Genomic DNA, 22,672 nt, shown 5'->3' with positions numbered 1-22,672 from the left:
TCCTTTCCACCGCAGATGTCACAACACTTGCTATTTGTTGAGTGTTTTACATCCCCATTGAATTCAATTGGGAAAACCCACAACAAAAGAGAAACTAATCCGTAGGTACTGTAGTAAATAATGGGAGTTGTTAAATAACCAGATATTAATTGGGATCATAGTTCTGCCACTGTGAAGGACATAAATTTCCTCAACTTGTTGCATGATAATTTTATGGCCCAGTGTGTGGAAGACTTGACTGAAGGCGATGCTCTGTTGGATCTTGTAATTCCTTTTTTTAAATTTGAAATTTTTATTGAATTTTCAAAGTCACAGAGAAAAATAAAACAACAGCAGCAGTAAGGTCCATGTAAGAACCTTGAAGCATATACATCACTTAGTATATTATAATAATACAGAAACAAAGACAATATTGAAAGCATACAATAATTAATATAAAGAACAGTAAAATGAACATTGTCCACATATAGCAGAGTAATACCATAAAGACTGCATATAGAAAAAAGAAACCAAAGAGTAAGAATATGTGTAGGAAGATACCAAACCGCATACTCATATGAGATCACATGCCCGCTCAAATAGTAAATAAAAAACATAAAGGAATAAAATTTCAATCCCAAAGGGTTACAACATTTCCACTAATACAAAATAAGAAAATAAAATATGATAACAAATTACAAACATGTCCTAGCAAAAGTAGCATGAGTCTGGTAACCGCCTTGTTTTGGCCTTAAGGGGGGATTCAGACGAGCGCGATTTGCGCGCGTGCAGGCCGCGTATTTTCTGCGCATCACGCACAGCACTATAGAAGTCAATGAGGCAGTTCAAACAGTGCGTGATTCTTGCGCAGCGTTTGTTCGCTGCGTACTATACGCGACAGGTTCAAAAACTCTGCGTATTTCACGCATCACGCACCCATTGAAGTCAATGGGTGCGTGAAAATCACGCATGTCATACGCTGGCAGCAGCTGCGAACGCGCGTTTTTCACGCAGGACACGTTGTCTCAATGCAAATGAGTTTGAACTAACTAGTTGAAACCAGCAGAAAAGCAGGAAGTTGGTTAGACAGCAGGTTTTGCAAAAGAGGCCACACCGTTTGCAAAAGCACCACAAGCACCTTGCAGGCATGCCTCGGCAGATGGATGTTGGGAAGCTCATTAGGTTAGTTCAGGAGCGGCCGGAGGTCTGGAACACCCATGCGGAGTCGTACCATGACCGCACATTGAAGGAGGCAGCATGGGAGCAGATAGCAGAGGCGCTATTTGAGCAGGAGTGGGCCGACAGCCGCACCCGTGACCGGCTACAAATTGGTGAGTGGATATCTGTGTGTCGCCATTGATGTGTATAATGACATCCATATTGGATATTGCGTCCCTGCTGAATAATTGCCTGTCATTGCCAACGTTTCGGTTCAGTGCCATCTTTATATATAGTATCATCAACTTAAGCTTGTTCTTGTGTAGACGTGTGTTTAATAACACCAGTTTATACATGCACTGTCTGTGTGCGCACTCACATCTGCTGAGTTTAATCAATGATGTGTTCTTATTCATCATACAGTGGACGATGTAAAGAGACGGTGGCGCAGCTCGAGGGACCAGTTCCGTCGAGAACATGGATCCGGCGCCCGTAGTGGAGATGGTGGTCCCCAAAAACGGCGCTACATGTACTACGACCAGCTGTTGTTCCTGCGGGAAATAATGGACATGCGACCGTAAGTACTCGTTGTTGTCCCTTTGTGGCCACGTCACCCTCCAAACATGTTACATACCCCAAAACGCCTTTGTGTTTGCACATGACATTTGTTTCCTCAACTGACGTGTCCCCTATATTATAGAACTAGCGACACTCTGGATGCTTCAGAAGAGGAGGCACGGCCCCAGTGTAGCCAGGCGTCCCAATCCGCTGCTCCCCTGGTCGCCCTCACCCCGGAGGCCACTAGAGAGGATCCTGGTCCAGTCGCCTCAGCGCCTGAAGCAGGACAACCGGACCAAGTGGCACCTAGACAAGCAGCACCCCGCCGCAGACGTCCTGGTAACCCACCCGCAGCTGCACAGGTGGACGCCCGTGTTCTTGAGTACCTGCGCCGTGCAGCCGATGAGGACCAGCATGATTTTTTTTGCCGGAGCATGGCACCTTTGATGCGGCGGGTACCAGAGGATAGGTTGGTGCGGCTGCAAATAAATATGCTGTCGCTAATCGACTGTGCGACACCCCCGCTAAGTCCAGGCCGGTGCTTTACTTCTCTGGAGCACTGGCGTAGTGTATATATGCCCTCAGCGCGTGCCCATGTGCCAAGGCCCTCCCAACCTGCCCCCGTCTTCTCGCAGATGGCGCAATACCCTCCTGCCCCAAGATACCTCTCCCCTGCCCCAATGCCTGGGCCAGTCCATCACTTTCCTCAATACTCCATACCTGGGCCAAGTTTACAGGCTCACATGCAGCCTCAGGGTTACCACCCGCAGTATCAACCCCAATATGCTGTGCAGGAACAGGCTCCTCAGGGCCGGGGACAGCAGAGTGGTGCGGAACGGTCGGGTTACAGCTCGCCGACCCATGCCTATCAGAATCTTTAGGGGCTCTTTTTTTCTACCGACACATGTTAGAAATCGATGACATGCTAGGAATTTGTTGTATATGCATCATGTTGGTGCACTTTTTTGTTCGGGTATGTTTTCCCGCCTCTGTATTTATTTGGCTGATATGGCGAGTATGTGCCACAAACATGACTGCTACTAAAGTTCGATATTTTGAAGTTCTGTGTGGACAATCCTTTTGTTACCTTGCACACCTTTTCTACTGCCTCTACCGCTAGGAGGTGCTGTTGCCTTAGAGGTTGTGACGGTATTAGATTTCTCCACCACATCTTTGAGGTCTTCGTTGTTCGGAAGGGGTTTGGAATACCAGGAACTCAGCTGTAATTAGTATAGTTAGTGTTTGGCCAGAACTAACTTTACTCCCCCCGAAACGCTCACATACATATAGGCCAGGAAATACATAGTTTCCACAAGAGGATGTGATGTCCATGCATTCCTGCCGTCTAAAAAGGGTATTCCAAGCGCCTACCGAGCTTTAAGCTCGCAACCCACGTCAAGGGGCCTCAAGTTTTGCGAGTCCCTAACCCTCCCCCACACCCCCCCCCCACCAAAAAAGGCCTTGAGGGATAAACAGACGTTCTCTCAAATAAGATTAACTTCACCACAACTCAAATGGCAGCGTTCTGGCAGGTTACTTCTCAAGCCTGCCTGGCAAAATACTCGGCAAATTGGTGGCGCACTCGCTGCCCACATGTCGGTGGCCGGCCAGGCCGAGCAGCCTGGCTCAGGCTGGTGGTGGGTGCAGATGTTCCCATATATTCCACATCATGAGCGGCATCATTGATGCGGGTAAAGTTGTGCAGCACAACACAGGCTTTGATCACGCATGTGACATTTGACGGCGACAATTGCATTGATGTCATCAGGACCCTCCACTTGCTGGTCATGATGCCAAAGGCACATTCCACGACTTTCCGTGCTCTGCATAGTCGCTGATTGAAAATGCGCCTACGGTTATCCATGCCCCTCCGCGCAAATGGCCGCATTACGTGTTTGCTGAGGGCAAAACCTTCATCTGCAACCATAACATAAGGAAGGGGTGGCCCGCTGGTGCCAGGGAGGATGCTAGGCTCGGGGACATCAAGTTGGTTGGACATTAGACGCTGTGCCATTCTAGATGAGCGAAAAATGCGTGCATCCGCCGAGCTGCCATAGGACCCGATGTCCACGATGGTAAAGCAGAAATTACAGTCCGACAAGGCAAGCAAAACTATTGAAAAATACTGCTTGTAATTGAAGTAGCGAGAGCCAGAGTGGGGCGGTTTCTGCACACGGATGTGCTTCCCATCGAGTGCACCAATACAGTTAGGAAATTGTGTGTCGCGTTCAAACTGCTGCGCTATGCGAAGCCAGTGTTGGGCCGTAGGCTGAGGGATCACGCTGCTCTTCAATCTCTGCCACAGGACCACACAGGTTGCTGGGACAATGCCGCAAATAGTGGAGACTCCAATTAGGAATTCAAAATGAAGGGCATGGTAGCTAATGCCGGTCGCCAAAAAACTACAGAAATTCATACAAGCAAAGCACAAAGAAAACATGTTAGTTTAGGACATTAAGGACATAAAATAAGGTGTAACCTGGCTCACAAAACTGCACATACCGTAACGTCAGAAGGAGACGCTCCTCGGGGGAAATACAGCGTCGCATGTTTGTGTTCTGATAGGTTATTCCAGGCCGAACCAGCTCCAGCAGCATATCAAAGGCATGCACAGACAGGCGGCAAAAGGCCTGAAATTTCTCAGGGTGACGACGGAGGTCAGCAAAGAGGATATGAAAATGCCCTTTAGAGGTGCGTTGGGCCACTATTGGGTGAACCCACATCCTACCTGATCTCCGCCGGTGTGGCCGTAGAGGGCTACCTCGTTGCCCAAACCTCCGGGATATCATCCATGCTAATAGCACACGGGCCAGAGAGCTAGGTGGCATCAATGCAGTCTGGCAGACAAACTTCACTAAAATACTGGTAGAAACAGTGGGTTGCATCCAAAGCACACAAATGAATTAACACAGGTGCACACATGAAGCAGGGGTATTGCATTAATGGCCCTTTTGAAGCCTGGCGTAAACAGAACAGCTGAGTGCGTTTTTTCCACGCGCGGGAAAAACGCATGTCTTACGCGCGTATTACACGCATACATCGTTCAAAAACGCATTGCCCACGCTGCTGACACGCTCGCAAAACGCTGCGTTGTTTGCGCGCGCAAAAACGCAACGTTCGTGTGAATCTCCCCTAAGGCTCAGAGCCCATTTTTCAAATCTGACATATTTCACTTTATGTGGTAATAACGTCGGAATGCTTAAACCTATCCAAGCGATTCTGAGATTGTTTTCTCGTGATACATTGGGCTTTATGTTAGTGGTAAAATTTGGATATATTCAGTGTTTATTGGTGAAAAATTGCAACATTTAGAGAAAATTTATAAAAAATAGAATTTTTCAGAATTCAAATGCATCTGCTTGTAAAACAGACGGTTATACCACCCAAAATAGTTACTAGTTCACATTTCCCATATGTCTACTTTAGATTGGCATCGTTTTTTGAAAATTCTTTTATTTTTCTTGGACGTTACAAGGCTTAGAACATAAACAGCAATTTCTCATATTTTTAAGAAAATTTCAAAAGCCTTTTTTTTAAGGTACCTGTTCAGTTCCGAAGTGGCTTTGAGGGGCCTATTTATTAGAAACCCCCATAAAACACCCCATTTTGAAAACTAGACCCCTCAAAGTATTCAAAACAGCATTTAGAAAGTTTATTTAACCCTTCAGGCATTTCACAGAAATTAAGAGCTTAAAGAGGCTCTGTTACCACATTATAAGTGCCCTATCTCCTACATAATGTGATTGGCGCTGTAATGTAGATAACAGCAGTGTTTTTTTATTTTTAAAAACAATAAATTTTGAGCAAGTTATGCACAATTTTAGATTTATGCTAATTACGTTCTTAATAGACAACTGGGCGTGTTTTTACTTTTTTACCAACTGGGCGTTGTAAAGAGAAGTGTATGACGCTGTCCAATCTGCCCTGCATTCCCCGTTGCTGATCAGCGGCCCATCGCCGCTGATTTCCGTAGTTAACCCCTTAATTGCGGCGTTCGATTTTGATCGCCACATTTAAGTTGTTTAGCGCCGATCGGCAGCCCCCACGTGAAATCACGGGGGCCGGCGATGGTACCGATGGCAACCGGACGCCAGACAATGGCTTCCGGGCTGCCATGTACAGAAGCCTATGAGGACCAGCCGGAGGGTGGTCGTCGTAGGCTTCCTGTCAGTGTGACTGTAACGTCACAATGACAGTTGGAATGCATTACACTACGTAGGTAGTGTAATGTATTCCAGCAGCGATCAGAGCTGCAAGTCTAAGTATCCCCTAGTGGGACAAGTAAAGAAAGTAAAAAAAAGACTAAAAAGTGACATAAACAAGAACTGCTTTTTTTTTTCTATAGTAAGTCTTTTATTATAGGAAAAAAATTAACACGTACAAAAAAAAGTACACATATTTGGTATCACCGCATTCGTAACGACCCTAACTATTAAACTATAATATGAATTTTTCCCGCACGGGGAACACCACAAAAAAAATGAACGAAAAACAATGCCAGAATCACTATTTTTTGGTCGCCACCCCTCCCAAAATATACAATAAAAAGTGATTAAAAAGTTGCATGTACGCCAAAATAGTACCAATACAAACTACAACCCGTCCCGCAAAAAAAAAGCCCTTACACAGCTTTTTTGACTGAAAAATAAAAAAGTTATGGCTCTCAGAATATGGTGACAAAAAAAAGAATTTATTTTCTAAATAAGTTATTTTATTACGCAAACACTGCAAAACATAAAAAAAAACTATATACATATGGTATCGCCGTAATCGTACCGACCCGCAGAATAAAATATTATGGTCATTTATAGTGCAGGATGAACGCCGTAAAAAATAAATAAAAAACATTGTCAGAATTGATGGTTTTTGGTCACCTTGCTTGCCGAGAAATTGCATAAAAAGTGCTAAAAATAAAAATCGCATGTACCCCAAAATGGTACCAATGAAAATTACAGATTGTCCCACAACAAATAAGCCCTCACGCAGCTCCGGTGGTGAAAAAATAAAAAAAGTTCCGGCTCCCAGACTATGGCGATGCAAAATGTGCAGTGTTCCAAAAGTTGATAGGATCGGGCGCCATTTATAAGTGCGACACTGGCCACATATCTGCGGATTATTATTTATTTACCCCATAATTATACCCTCTTATTATGCCCCTGATGTACTCTGCCAAGCCTACACATGCCCCCACATTATAAACTGAAATACCAGCAAAACGCCAGAGTTACTACCAAGCAAAATCTGCGCTCCAAAAGCCAAATGCCGCTCCCTCCCTTCTGAGCCCTACAGCGTGCCCAAACAGCCATTTACGTCCACTGATATGGCATCGCCATACCCGGGACAACCCGGTTAATATTTTATGAGGTATTTGTGGCACAAACTGGGCGCAACATATAGTGCACTATAATGGCACATCAGTCGAAAATTTTAATTTTCACTCTGCACCATCTGCTGCGCATTAAACACTTCGCGCACCATGACTTAATAGCATGTCGTGGTGTGGGGGGTGATTATTGGAGCGTGTCACGTGCTGAGCCCACGCCATACGCTGCGGGTGTCAGCTGTGTATTACAGCTGATACCCGGGACTAACGGACATAAACTGCGATCGAGCTGTTACAGGAGCCTGTAAAAATCACAATATACTGCAATACATTAGTATTGCAGTGTATTCTACTAGTGATCTAATGATTGCTGGTTCAAGTCTCCTAGGGGGACTAATAAAATATGTAAAAACAAAAGTAAATCGTTATTATTAGTGGAAAAAATTTAATAAATATTTAAAGTCCAAAAAGAAACCTTTTCACATTTTTTCTCTAAAGTAATGTAAAAAAAAAATACACAAAATTGGTATTTCTGCATCCGTAAAAGTCCAAGCTATTACAATATACCATTATTGAACTCGCACGGTGAACGCCGTGAAAAATAAAGAATTTTAAACGGCAAAATCGCAGTTTTTTGGTCAACTTGGTTCTACCAAAAAATGTAATAAAAAGTGCTCAAAAAGTCTTATGTACCAAGAAATGGTACCAATAAAAACAAGCTTGTCCCGCAAAAAATAAGCCCTCCCATCACTTTATTGACGGAAAAATAAAAAAGTTGTGGCTCTCGGAAAGTGGGGAGGAAAAAAGAAAAAGAAAAAGCAAAACATGGATCAGTTCGGAAAGGGTTAATTACTTTCTAATGAAAAAACATTTATGACCACATGTGGGGTATAGCCGTTCTCGGGAGAAATTGCTTTACAAATGTTGTGGTGCTTTTTCTCCTTTATCCTTTGTGAAATTGAAAAAATGTAACATTTTAGTGGAAATAATGTTGATATTCATTTTCACGGCCTAATTCTAATAAATTCTGCAAAGGACGTGTGGGGTCTAAATGCTCACTATACCCCTAGATAGATTCCTTAAGTGGTGCAGTTTCCCAAATTGGGTTACTTTTGGGGGGCTTCCACTGTTTCGGTCTCTCAGTGGCTTTGCAAAATCGACATGGCACCCAAAAACTATTCCAGCTAAATTTTAGCTCCAAAAGCCAAATAGCGCCTAATGTCTACGTTTTTACAGAAAAAAAGTAGATTTTTACCTTTACAGACTAATTCCAATGAATTCAGCAAAACAACTGTGGGGTCAAAATGCTAACTTTACCCCTAGAAAAATTCCTTGAGGGGTGTAGTTTCCAAAATGGGGTCACTTTTGGGGGGTTTCCACTGTTTTCATCCCTCTAGTGCATTGCAAACGCGACACGGCACTGAAAACTATTCCATCAAAATCAGAAATCCAGAATACAAATGGTGCTCCTTCTCTTCTGAGCCCTGCTGTGGGTCCAAACAGCAGTTTATTACCACATATGGGGTATTGCCATAATCGGAAGAAATTGCTTTACATATGTTGGGGTGTTTTTTCTACTTTATTCCTTGTAAAAATTTAACATTTCTACGTTTTTCACAAAAAAAGTAGATTTTCATCTTTACATACTAATTCAAATAAATTCAGCAAAACAACTGTGGGGTCAAAATGCTCACTTTACCCCTAGATAAATTCCTTGAGGGGTGTAGTTTCCAAAATGTGGTCACTTTTGTGGGGTATTTACTGTTTTGGTACCACAAGACCTATTCAAACCTGACATGGTGCCTAAAATATATTCTAAAAAAAGGAGGCCCCAAAATCCACTAGGTGCTCTTTTGCTTCTGAGGCCTGTATTCCAGTCCATTACCACACTAGGACCACATGTGAGATATTTCTAAAAACGGCAGAATCTGGGCAATAACTATTGAATTGCATTTCTTGGGTAAAACCTTCTGTGGTACAGAAAATGTTTTTATTGCAAATTAATTTTCCCCAAAAAAAATGAAATTTGTAAATTTCACCTCTACATTGCTTTAATTCCTGTGAAACGCCTAAAGGGTTAAAACACTTCCTGAATGCTGTTTTGAATACTTTGAGGGGTGCAGTTTTCAAAATGTGGTGATTTATGGGGACTTTCTAATATATAAGGCCCTCAAAGCCACTTCAGAACTGAACTGGTCCCTGAAAAAATAGGCTTTTGAAATTTTATTGAAAATATGAGAAATTGCTGCTAAAGTTCTAAGCCTTGTAACGTCCTAGAAAAATAAAAGAATGTTCAAAAAACAATGCAAACATAAAGTAGACATATGGGAAATATAAACTAGTAAGTATTTTGTGTGGTATAACTATCTGTTTTACAAGTAGATACATTTACATTTAGAAAAATGCTAATTTTTGCTAATTTTCTCCAAATCTTGGTGTTTTTAACAAATAAATATTGAATTTATCGACCAAATTTATTCCCTAACACAAAGTACAATATGTCTGGAGAAAACAATCTCAGAATCACTTGGATAGGTAAAAGCATTCCAGAGTTATTACCACATAAAGTGACACATGTCAGATTTGAAAAATCGGCTTCGTCCTGAAGGCCAAAACAGGCTCAGTCCTGAAGGGATTAATAGCCTGTGATGCTTCCAGTACAGTAAAAGGTGATTGTAAATTAGAGCTATCTTCTTCTGATAGGGAAGGGAGATTCAGGCCACACAGAAAGTTATTTATGTCCGATGTTGATGGCTGGAGAGTTTCTTTATCCTCTCTAAGATTATATAAATTGTGATAGGAACTCCGAAACTGTTCACTGATTTCTTGGAGATGAGTAACTTTATTTCTGTGTTTGTCTATGAGAAATGCTGTTCTTTGCTTAGCGCTGTTTTTTAATAATTTGGGCTAAAAGTGCCCCATGTCTATTACCATGAATAGAGATGAGCGAACCGGGACAACCGAACCCGGTTTCGGTCCGAACATCGGGAAAAGTTCGGTTCGCAGCGAATCCGAACTTCACCGGGTTCGGCCGAACCCGTTTTGACCGAACCCGGTCAAAAATATTATACAAAAATTGGCAGCCACTTGTCTCTATCAATCACTGATAGAGAAAAGAGGCTGCTGATTAAAAATAAAATAAAAAGCATTTCATACGTACCCGGTCGTTGTCTTGGTGACGAGTCCCTCTTCTTCCTCCAGTCCGACCTTCTTTTCTGACGCGGCAGCCTGTGATTGGCTGCAGAGGCCGCGGCAGCCTGCGATTGGCTGCAGCGGTCACATGGGCTGTAACGTCATCCAGGAATGTCAGGCCGGATGTCGAGAGGGACGCGTCACCAAGGCAACGGCCGGGAGACCGGACTGGAGGAAGCAGACAGTTCTCGGTAAGTCTGAACGTGTTTTGTTTTTTTACAGGCTACTCTATATTCTGATCGGAATTCACTGTCCAGGGTGCTGAAACAGTTACTGCCGATCAGTTAACTCTTTCAGCACCCTGGACAGTGACTATTTACGGACGTCCCCTAGCAACGCTGCCGTAATGACGGGTGCACACATGTAGCCACCCGTCATTACGGGGCCTCATGCACACGACCGTAAAAACACCCGTTATTACGGGTCGTAATTATGACCCGAAATAGCGGGCCCATAGACTTCTGTTAGCCACGGGTACCTTCAAGTTTTCTCACAGGAAGGTGCCCGTGCCGTTAAAAAGATAGAACATGTTCTATTTTTTTATTTTACGGGCCGTGCTCCTATACTTTATAATGGGAGCACGGCTCGGAAAAACGACCGGCTGCCCGTGGCCGGCCGTGCTCATCTCCTGAAATACTCTGTGCTGCCTTAAACACTGTGGACAGGTCAGGATCCTGTTTCTTTTAAATGCTGCTGGGGAACCCGCTCGATCCACTATATAAGGCTGCGCTACAGTGCAGCATTTAAAAGAAACAGGATCCTGACCTGTCCAGAGTTTAAGGCAGCACAGAGTATTTCAGGAGATGAGCGTGCAGATTCTGTGCTGCTGTGAACTCTGCTCTTACCATTACGTAGCTCTCAGTCTGTTACCTCTCCTCCACTCCTGTCCTCAATAACACCTTCACATGATTGGTAAGTCACCACGTAATGGTAAGAGCAGAGTTCACAGCAGCACAGAGTATTTCAGGAGATGAGCGTGCGGATCTTGTGCGCGGTGGTGACTTGCCAATCATGTGAAGGTGTTATTGAGGACAGGAGTGGAGGAGAGGTAACAGACTGAGCTACGTAATGGTAAGAGCAGAGTTCACAGCAGCACAGAGTATTTCAGGAGATGAGCGTGCAGATTCAGTGCTGCTGTGAACTCTGCTCTTACCATTACGTAGCTCTCAGTCTGTTACCTCTCCTCCACTTCTGTCCTCAATAACACCGTCACATGATTGGCAAGTCACCACCCCGCACAAGATCCGCACGCTCATCTCCTGAAATACTCTGTGCTGCTGTGAACTCTGCTCTTACCATTACGTGGTGACTTACCAATCATGTGAAGGTGTTATTGAGGACAGGAGTGGAGGAGAGGTAACAGACTGAGAGCTACGTAATGGTAAGAGCAGAGTTCACAGCAGCACTGAATCTGCACGCTCATCTCCTGAAATACTCTGTGCTGCTGTGAACTCTGCTCTTACCATTACTTAGCTCAGTCTGTTACCTCTCCTCCACTCCTGTCCTCAATATCACCTTCACATGATTGGCAAGTCACCACCCCGCACAAGATCCGCACGCTCATCTCCTGAAATACTCTGTGCTGCTGTGAACTCTGCTCTTACCATTACGTGGTGACTTGCCAATATTGTGAAGGTGTTATTGAGGACAGGAGTGGAGGAGAGGTAACAGACTGAGAGCTACGTAATGGTAAGAGCACAGTTCACAGCAGTACTGAATCTGCACGCTCATCTCCTGAAATACTCTGTGCTGCCTTAAACTCTGTGGACAGGTCAGGATCCTGTTTCTTTTAAATGCTGCACTGTAGCGCAGCCTTATATAGTGGATCGAGCGGGTTCCCCAGCAGCATTTAAAAGAAACAGGATCCTGACCTGTCCACAGAGTTTAAGGCAGCACAGAGTATTTCAGGAGAGGAGCATGTGATTGGCTGCAGAGGCCGCTGCAGCCTGTGATTGGCTGCAGAGGCGGTCACGTGGGATGAAGCGTCATCCCTGGAGGCCGGCCTTCTGACGTCATCCTGACGTGCGTGACCGCCACTACAGCCTGTGATTGGCTGCAGCGGCGACATGGATGAAATGTCATCGCTGGAGGCCGGACAGGAGGAATGTAAGTATGAACGTATTTTTTATTTTGTTTTATTACATTAAAATTGTATTTTCCGTGCGCCGAGCGAGCATGGTACTGTCAAGGTTGCTGAAAGGGTTAGTGCAGCCCATTAACTCTTTCAGCACCCTGGACAGTACCATGCTCAGCGCACGGAAATTACAGGTTCGGTCAGAACTAGTTCGGTCCGAATCGAACTTTTTCGTGAAATTCGGCGAACTAGCCGAACCGAACTTTTCATAAGTTCGCTCATCTCTAACCATGAAGGTAAAAACCAAATTGCAGTTTTTTAAATAAAGCCATATGACGAGACATGAGAACAGTTTGAAGCTGGTCCCTAAGGACGTGTCTGGAGTCACGTTAGTTTTAGTGAGGGATTCAAAAGTATGCAATTGGGCAAGAATATCGTTGGTGGTTTTCTCCCTATCTTTTTTCAGTCTGGAGGTGGCCTGAATCCCCATCCCCCGCATATATGCCTTGTGAGCATTCTACAAAGAAAAGTAATTATCAGAAGAGTGGGAATTAATGTCAAAATATGTTTGAAGCTGAGTATCCATCAGATCTTTAGTAAGGGGATAGGCAGATCCATAACCAGATCAATTGGGAGAAGGGGGGCGAAGGTAAGTGATCCAAAACAACCATTGAGATAGGGGCATGATCAGACCACGATATGTCTCCAACAGAAGATGTAGAGATACACTGGAGGCTGATCCTACTTACTAAAAACATATCTATCCAAGAGTATACCCTATGTGGTGCAGAGAAATACGTAAAGTCACGTTTATTACCATGATAACAGTGCCAAACATCATATAACTCTTCCAAATGTACTGTGTGATGTAAATTTGAGCGGGGTCTATGGACATTGGAGGAGTCAATTGCTGCATGCATAACTTCATTAAATTCCCCCCTACAATTGATAGACATTTCGCCACCTTTTTAACCTTACGAAGTATTTTGTGAAAAGCCTTAAGTTGGTGAGAGTTAGGAAGATATATGTTAACTAATGTAAAAGTAATATTATTAATATCTATCACAGTTCTCACCGGTTTGTGGATCTTTTGTGTCGTCTGGGAGATGGTGCTTGTAACCCAGGGCAACGCTTGGCACAGCAGGTTTAGAGGCAGTCCGATGAATAGGCCAGAAGTCAGGACAGGCAGCAGATGTCGTTACAGGTATGGATAGCAATAGGTCAAGGCAGGCGGCAGTCAAGGATAGTACAAGTTCAGGCAGCGGTCACAACGGGAAATCCAGACAAAGGCAGAAGGCAAGGTAACAGGGAAAACTGGGTACAGGGAAGCTCACAGGGATAACTTGGTTGAACAAGCAAAGATCTGAGGGAGGCGGGTCCTTAAATAGGAAGTCTTAGGATTTTGACACACGCCAGCCCTTTAAGAAGGGAAGAGTCAGCGTGTGCGCCCTCTAGTGGCTGCAGCCGCACATAGTGGATGATGGCCGTGGAGGGAGGTGAGAGATGCAGTTACCTGACGACGCCCAGAGTCTGCAGAGCGTCCGGATGGGGTGAGTGGAGCTCGGGACGAGCATGAGGGAATGGAGGTTGCAGGAACCGAAGCAGAGGCCATGGAAGCAGCGGGGAACGGCGTGGCAGCAGTTTCAATATCACAGACAAGTATCAGGAATCTACCTTGAGGATCCAAAAGGACTTCATGTTTATGAAAGACAACGGAGTCTTCAATTGCAATTAATACACCCTTAGATTTGCTGGGGTTAGATGCCTGGAATATTTGAGGGAATTTAAAATGTGTACATTTGGGGAGATTAAGGGAGGAGAAATGAGTCTCCTGGGCGAAGAAAACATCACTGCGAAGGGCTAGAGCCTCTTGCAACATCTGCTGACGTTTAAAAGGGCTAATTAGCCCCTCTACATTTAAAGAGGCTCTGTCACCAGATTATCAAATCCCTATCTCCTATTGAATGTGATGGGCGCTGCACAGCAAAGTTTTTTCTTTTTAAAAACGATCATTTTTGCCCAAGATATAAGCAATTTTATATTTATGCAAATGAGCTTTTCAATGGACAACTGGGTGTGTTTTCTCGTGTATTTTCAACTGGGCGTGTATTGTGTTTTCTTTTACTGCACAATCACTGTGCTGTGGATCATGCTGGGCTGGAACAATGAGAAGTGTAGGACTCTGATTGGTCAGCCTCATACACTCCTCTGTACAACACCCAGTTGGTAAAAAGTAAAAACACGCCCAGTTGTCCATTGAGAAACTCAGCATAAATCTAAACTAGCTCATAACTTGCTCAAAAATGATCGTTTTTCAAAATAAATACCACTGCTGTTATCTACATTACAGCGCCAATCAGATTATGTAGGAGATAGGGCATTTATAATCTGGTGACAGAGCCTCTTTAAAGAGGATAATGTAAAAGGCATGATGAAACATAAAAAAATGTAGTACAGCTAGCTTGGCGTTGATCTTTAAGCCATAATATGCAGGTATTATCTTGTGGAACTTGAAATGGACAAAACAAATTGACCAAATACATTAACATAAACAAGATAACAAAAATGTAGGAAACATGGCGCCTACTCTGCGCCGTACTGACCTCCATGGGGGAGAGAGAAAGAAAATGTTAGAAACAAGTAGCATAATTACATGACCAAACAACCGGCATGAAGATCAGGGGATGGATTGTCCCTGTACCAATTCCCATTCCGGATGAAGACGTCTAGTTGACTTACTGACGGGCGCAGATTCTGTATTTTTGATAGGAATGTTCCACTGGCGAAGCAGAGTAACCCCATCAGATGGAGTAGAAACCACATGTGTAGAACCATTCCTGGAAACTAAGATCTTGACCGGGAAACACTAATTATATTTTAGATTTTGCTCCCTGAGTGCCAAAGTGATCAGTTGAAATTGCTTTCGCTGCATCAAAGTAGAAGCAGAAAGATCCGGATAGATTGAAATATGTGCATAGGGAGGTGGTAGTTTCCCCAATTTTCTGGATTCCTGAAGGATACTGTCCTTGACTTGCTAAAAGTGACCCTCAATAAAACATCCCTGGGAGCATTATCGGGTGCAAAACGGGATTTAGGAATCCTGTGTGTTCTATCCAAAGTCAAATCCAAGGGAGTGAACATAGGAATCAGAGATTTAAACATAACTTGCAGAAAGTCAGGTAATTCAGAGGGAGAAATGTCTTCAGGAATACCTCGGATTTTAAGATTATTTCTCCTTGATCTGTCCTCTTGATCCATTAGCTTATCTTTTAGCCACTTCAACGCTTCTTTAAAGAGGCTCTGTCACCAGATTTTGCAACCCCTATCTCTTATTGCAGCAGATCGGTGCTGCAATGTAGATAAGAGTAACGTTTTTTGTTTTTTTTAAAAACGAGCATTTTTGGCCAAGTTATGACCATTTTTATATTTATGTAAATGAGGCTTTCTAAAGTACAACTGGGCGTGTTTAAAGTTAAAGTACAACTGGGCGTGTATTGTGTTCGTTACATCTGGGTGTTTTTACTTCTTTTACTAGCTGGGCGTTGTGTATAGAAGTATCATCCACTTCTCTTCACAACGCCCAGCTTCTGGCAGTGCAGACACAGCGTGTTCTCGAGAGATCACGCTGTGACGTCACTCACTTCCTGCCCCAGGTCCTGCATCGTGTCGGACGAGCGAGGACACATCGGCACCAGAGGCTACAGTTGATTCTGCAGCAGCATCAGTGTTTGCAGGTAAGTAGCTACATCGACTTTTTAAAAAAAACTTTACTCTTATCTACATTGCAGCGCTGATCTGCTGCAATAGGAGATAGGGGTTGCAAAATCTGGTGACAGAGCCCCTTTAAGCTCAGCATGAGCATCAATAAGGTTATTGTGTGCTTTGGCATGATCACCCAGACTGCGTTCTATATGATCTCTGCGGAATCCCAAGTCATCTACAGATAGCACTCTATCCAGTACCCCAGAGATGGAATTTTGCAGGGTATGCATCATTAATTTCATGATAACCAGTGGTAAGAGGTGTGTCATCAGGTACATCAGCCATCCCAGATAAATCAGAGGTCAGGAGTTGAACCTCATGGGGTGGCACCATTTGTGGGAAACGTGCTTTTTTAAAAGCTGGCCCCTTACTGTTAGGTGAGAATGAGGCAGATCGGGTCGCTCCGAGTTTTCCGAGGCCAGACATCTCTTCCATCCTGCCCTGTGTGTCACCATCCTCATCCACAACCTGACCAGATACAGCCGAAGATTGTGTTTGAAGCTGCCATCTTGGGAGCAGCCCGTCGCGGGAAAACAATCAGGGAGCTTTTTTGGCTCCATTTTCAACTGGCGTCTTCTGGTCATGGTCCACATCTATAGCGGGCAGTTCAGGGAGCCTTCAGAGAAGAGTGAACCTCAGTAAAAGGTCAAATGTCGATGTGTGCCGTAGTATCGCTACTTATGAAGCAGGGGAGAGTTCACTACACCACCATCCCAGTCAGCGGCAAGCTCCGCCCCCCCCCCCCCGTATCTTGTAATTTCTAACAATGCAGAGCTTGTTGGGAATGTCACTGCTTGTAAAAACCTAAGAGTGATCACAATATAGTTGCATTTTACCTATACTGTAAAAAAACACTTAATTTTAAGAAGGCCAATTTCTCCAGGTTGAGGGCTGTACTTAAACACAGACTAGGAACAACTAATTTCAAGTAACGGTACAATTCATAAATATCTACTTTGGATAATTATATTTCAAGATGTATTCCTATAGCTAACAAGTACAAACAACTAAAATTTAAACCCCACGTGGCTTACACCTTCTGTAAAAAGAGCAATATATGACAAAAAAGGGCATTTGAAAAATCTAAATGTGAGAGTACAGCTGTAGCCTTTAAAAATTGTAAGGAGCTTAATAAATTCTGTAGCGAAAATAATAAACTCAGCAAAAATACAAAATGAAAGGCAGGTGGCCAAAGATAGTAAAACAAATCCCAAAAATTTCTATAATACATAAATGCAAAAAAAAAACGAGGAAATCAAGAGCGAGCAGAGCTACTAAATGGGTTCTTTAGCTCTGTATATACAACAGAAGAAAGATCAGCTGATGTAGATGGTGCCAGTGTTGTTAACACATCAATAAAGCCCTTGGGGACAAAGGCAGTTTTGGCCTTGTGGACACAGCCTATTTTTTTTCAAATCTGACATGTCAATTTATGTGGTAATAGCTTTGGAATGGTTTTACTTATCCAATTGATTCTGAGATTGTTTTCTTGTGACATATTGTACATTATGTTAGTGAAAAAATTTGATCGAAATATTTTATATGTATTTATGAAAAACTCCAAAATTTAGATAAAATTAGAATTTTTCTAAATTTAAATGTATCTGCTTGTAAAACAGATAGTAATACCGCACAAAATACTTACTAGTTAACATTTCCCATATGTCTACTTTATGTTTGAATAGTTTTTTAATCGTTGTTTTCTTTTTCTAGGACGTTACAAGGCTTAGAACTTTAGCAGCAATTTCTCACATTTTCAAGAAAATATCAAAGGGCTATTTTTTCATGGACCAGTTCAGTTCTGAAGTGGCTTTGAGGGCCTTATATATTAGAAAGTCCCCATATAACACCCCATTTTGAAAACTACACCCCTGAAAGTATACAAAACCGCATTTAGAAAGCGTTTTAACCCTTTAGGCCTTTCACAGGAATTAAAGCAATGCGGAGGGGAAATTTACAAATTTCATTTTTTTTGCTAAAATTCATTTGTAATATATTTTTTTCTGTAACTGCAATTAAATATTTATTTCCCAGATTCTGCAGTTTTTAGAAATATCCCACATGTGGCCCTAGTGTGATAATTTATTGAAGCACAGCCCTCAGATGCAAAGGAGCACCTAGTGGATTTTGGGGCCTCCTTTTTATTATTTTAGGCACCATGTCCAGTTTGAAGAGGTCTTGTGGTGCCAAAACAGTGGAAAAGCTGCCCCAAAAAGACACCATTTTGAAAACTACAACCTCCAAGGAATTCATCTAGGGGTATAGTGAGAATTTTGACCCCACAGTTTTTTTTGCTAAATTTCTTTGAATTAAGCTGTCAAAATTAAAATCTACATTTTTTCCAATAAAACATACAATGTTTTCATTTTTACAAGGAATAAAGGAGAAAAAGCAACCATTTGTACAGCAATTTCTCCAGATTAGGAGAAATCTGGAGAAAGGAGAGCTAATTGACTGTTAGAGCTCAAATTTTGCTGGAATAGTTTTCAGGTGCCATGTCGCATTTGCAATTTATCTAGAGGTACAGTGATCATTTTGACCCCACAGATTTTTTGCAGAATTGGAAGTAGGCCGTGAAAATGTAGGTTTAGCTAATTTTTTTACATTTCCACAAGGACTAAAGGAGAAAAAGTACCAGAACATTTGAAAAGCAATTTATCCCGAGTAAAACAATACCCCATATGTGGTCCTAAATGGCTGTTTGAACACAGGGCAAGACTCAGAAGGGAAAGAGCACATGTGACTTTTGGAGCTCAAATTTAGCAGGAATGGTTTGTGGAGGCCATGTCACATTTGCAAAGCCCCTGAGAGGACAAAACAGTAGAAACCCCCCACAAGTGACCCCATTTTGGAAAGTACACTCCTTGAGGAAATTATCTAGGTTTATAGTGAGCATTTTGACCCCACAGGTTTTTTGCAGAAATTATTGGAAGAGGCCGTGAAAATTAAAATCTACATTTATTCCCATAAAATATAGTTTTAGCTTAGTTTTTTCATTTTTACAAGGTCTAAAGGAGATAAAGCACCCCAAAATTTGTGAAGCAATTTCTCCTGAGCATGTCGATACCCCATATGTGGTCCTAAACTGCTGTTTGGGCACACGGTAGGGCTCAGAATGGAAGGAGAATTTTTTGGCGTGCAGATTTTTTAGGATTTTTTTTCAGGGGCCATGTCGCATTGGCAAATCCCCTGAGGGATCAAAACAGTGGAAACCCCCCAAAAGTGACACCATTTGGGAAAATACACCCCTTGTGGAATTTATCTAGGGGTATTGTGAGCATTTTGACCCCACAGGTTTTTTGCAGAATTATTTGGAATTAGGCCGTGAAATTGAAAATCTAATTTTTTTCCCCATGAAATATAGTTTTAGCTGAGTTTTTTTTTCATTTTTACAAGGTCTGAAGGAGAAAAAGCACCACAAATTTTTTGAAGCAATTTTTCCTGAGCATGTCAATACTGTTTGGGCACCGGTTAGGGCTCAGAATGGAAGGAGCATTTTTTTGGCGTGGAGATTTTGCTGGATTGGTTTTCAGGGGCAATGTCGCATTGGCAAAGCCCCTGATGTACCAAAACGCATTGGCAAAGCACCTGAGGGACCAAAACAGTAGAAACCCCCTTAAAGCGACCCCATTTTAGAAACTACACCCCTTAGGACATCTCCAGCTAGAGGTAAAAATTCGAAGTAGTATTTTTTAGGGGGTTTTGCTGGTATTTTAATGTGTAATTGTGGGGGCATATGTAAGCTGTGCGGAGTGCTTTAGGTATAATAAGGTGGTATAAATAAAAAAGCATACATGAATAATAAAATTAATAATTCATAGATGTATGGTACACTTTAAAACACTCCTCTATGCACAGGCCAGGTTTTTCTGGGCACTGATAAGTGGTGTCCCTACTTATCCCCCTTCTGTTACACACTCTGCACCTTTTTTGGGACCTTCCCTTCTTTGCAGTTTGGGGAACGTCTCTGGAAAAAGTGCTCAACTGGTACAATACGGGCGCCCTCACTTCCAGCAGATATGCTTTTTGTACCACACCCTTGTCGTCCGCATTACACTGTACGGCTTCAACACTTGATCTGAAAGATCAACCACTTCCATTTTTTTTTATATCCCAGGATGCAATCTGGCTTGGGGGTCATTGTACTGGTACCTGGTACAGGGACAGGTGTGCTGCCGTTCCCTTGTATTGTGGTCAAGAAAAGGACATACCTCTTGTTTTTGTACTTGATGAACAACATGTTCTCGCTGCATACTGCCCTGTTCTCACCCCTTCTGAGACTTTGGCCAAGCAGTGTTTTAGGGAGGCCTCTCTGGTTTTTGCGCATGCTGCAGTATATCTGGTGGAGAGGCACTTAATTAATGGGATGCTGGTGTAAAAGTTATCCACGTAAAGGAGATAACCCTGGTCCAGCATTGTGTGCACCAAATCCCACACAATTTTCCCCACTAACCCAGGACAGGGGGGCATTCTGGATGTTCAATCCTGGTGTCCTTCCCTTCATAAACCCAAAATCTGTGGGTGTACCCTGAACTAGTCTCGCACAGCTTGTACATTTTTATCCCATACCTTTTCTCTCTTACTTGGCAGGTATTGGTGAAATTGTAGCCTCCCCTTAAAATGTACAAGGGACTCATCTTTTAAAACGTTCTTCTCGAGGGTGTACACTTGGCTAAATTTGGTGTTAAAATGATCAATGACAGGCCTGATTTTAAATAGGCTTTCATATGTGGGGTCATCACTGGGCGGGCACTGTGCATTATTATTATAATGCAAAAGCTTAGAAATTGCTTCAAAGCTAGTCCGGTACATGGTCATGCTTAAATTGGGGTGTTGTACAAAATATCTGTACTCCAGTATTGCCTAATCTTTGACTTCTTTACTAGCCCCATACGCAGCACAAGGCCCCAAAGTTTTTGCATCTCAGCTGCATCTACAGGGGTCCACATGAGGGGTCTAGCATATGATGACGTAGGGTTCTGTGCAATAAATTCCTGGGCGTATAAATTAGTCTGGGCCACCAATAAAATTACAAATTCCTCACTGAAAAAAACCTTAAAAAAATCTATTTCTGTAAGGCCTTCAGTCTCAAAATTAATTCCTGAGATGCCCATGAAATCAGGGATCTGAGTTTGATCATTTCCGGGGGGTGGGTTCCACATAAGCTCACTAATTTGGAGGGTTTCCTCAGCTGATGTCCTGGGTCGCCTCTGCGGGGGTTCCCCTTCATCGGATAATGAGGAAGAGGAGGAGGACAAGATGTATGGGGCAAATTCCTCTTCTCCCTCGCTGGCCGAATCAGTGTCAGAGGCCAGGATGGCATATGCCTCCTCTGCTGAATAGACCCTTTGGGTTGATTGGGAAAAAATGTTTAGGGGGTGTGTAGTGATTTAACACGTGTAATACTCAATTTATTTTTACACGCGGGGTTGTGTGTGTTGTGCTTTTACATGTGTATAAATGTAAAAAAAAAAATGTACTGTATAAGCTTCAGTAGAAAAAAAATTCTGCCAATATAAAACTACAAAAAAAGTCCTGACTTCCTGACACCACCAAATTATCCCTAACTGTAGTATAAAAAATATACTACAGTAAATTTAGACTAAAACTATAAAGCTACACTATGTAAAATTTAGTGAATGAACTACAATAAAAACCAAACTGAATGTCCGTTACTAACTGACACTAAATCTGTAGTGCTAAAAAAAACTGCAGTAAATTTAGACTAAAACGATAAAGCTACACCTACTGAAGATTTAGTGAACGAACTTCAGTAAAAACAAACTGAACGTCAGTCACTAACTGACGCCAACCTTGTAACACTATTTATTAGTACTAAAAAAACTGTAGTAAAAAAAATGACTACAGTAAATTTAGACTAAAACTATAAAGCTACGCTATGTAAAATTTAGTGAACGAACTACAGTAAAAAAAAAAAACCTGAACGTCCGTCACTAACTGATGCTAAATCTGTAGTGCTAAAAATACTGTACTATAAAAATTATACTGCACGAATTTAGACTAAAACTATAAAGCTACACCTATGTGTAATTTAGTGAACAAACTTCAGTAAAAACCAAACTGAACGTCCGTCACTAACTGGGGCTAACCATACAGTATCACTGACTGATGCTAACAAAAAAACTGTAGTATAAAAAATATACTACAGTAAATTCTACACTAACACAGTAAATTCTACACTATTCTGTATTACACTAACTCCCTACCTAAGCAGGTACTACCTACACCTAGCTATATATATTTTTTTACTTTTCACTTTTTTTTTTACAATTTTATAAAAGGCCAAAAAAAAACCTGCGTCAACAAAATACCATTGAGGCTGATTATGGACTCATGTCATGGAAGTCAATGCCTGAAAATATATTAGACTGAAATTTAGACGAGTGTTCCGAGGGGTGCCATCTATGGGGGATGACTATGTACATGGGTGCTTTGTAGTACTACCTACAGGGGGCTGTGTGCCATTACCTACAGGAGGGCTGTGTGGCATTACCTATAGGGAGGCTGTGTGGCATTGCTTACAGGGGGGCTGTGTGGCATTACCTACAGGGGGGCTGTGTGGCATTGCTTACAGGGGGGCTTTATGGCCTTACCTACAGGGGGCT

At 42.6% G+C, this 22,672-nt stretch overlaps 1 protein-coding gene across 1 annotated transcript; it reads left to right on the top strand.

Moving 5' to 3' along the window:
- The first annotated feature begins 799 nt into the window (after window positions 1–799).
- Window positions 800–2,725, top strand: LOC142664625 (uncharacterized). Its single transcript, XM_075843790.1, has 3 exons — window positions 800–1,310; window positions 1,561–1,714; window positions 1,838–2,725. The coding sequence occupies exons 1-3, from the start codon at window positions 1,127–1,129 to the stop codon at window positions 2,574–2,576; spliced, it is 1,077 nt and encodes a 358-aa protein (XP_075699905.1). The 5' UTR covers window positions 800–1,126; the 3' UTR covers window positions 2,577–2,725.
- Window positions 2,726–22,672: the final 19,947 nt, after the last annotated feature.

The sequence above is a fragment of the Rhinoderma darwinii genome, chromosome 12 (genome assembly GCF_050947455.1).
Source record: "Rhinoderma darwinii isolate aRhiDar2 chromosome 12, aRhiDar2.hap1, whole genome shotgun sequence".
Lineage (NCBI taxonomy): Eukaryota > Metazoa > Chordata > Amphibia > Anura > Rhinodermatidae > Rhinoderma > Rhinoderma darwinii.
Note: the sequence above shows the minus strand (reverse complement) of the source record. Positions and strands in the feature narration are given on the sequence as shown.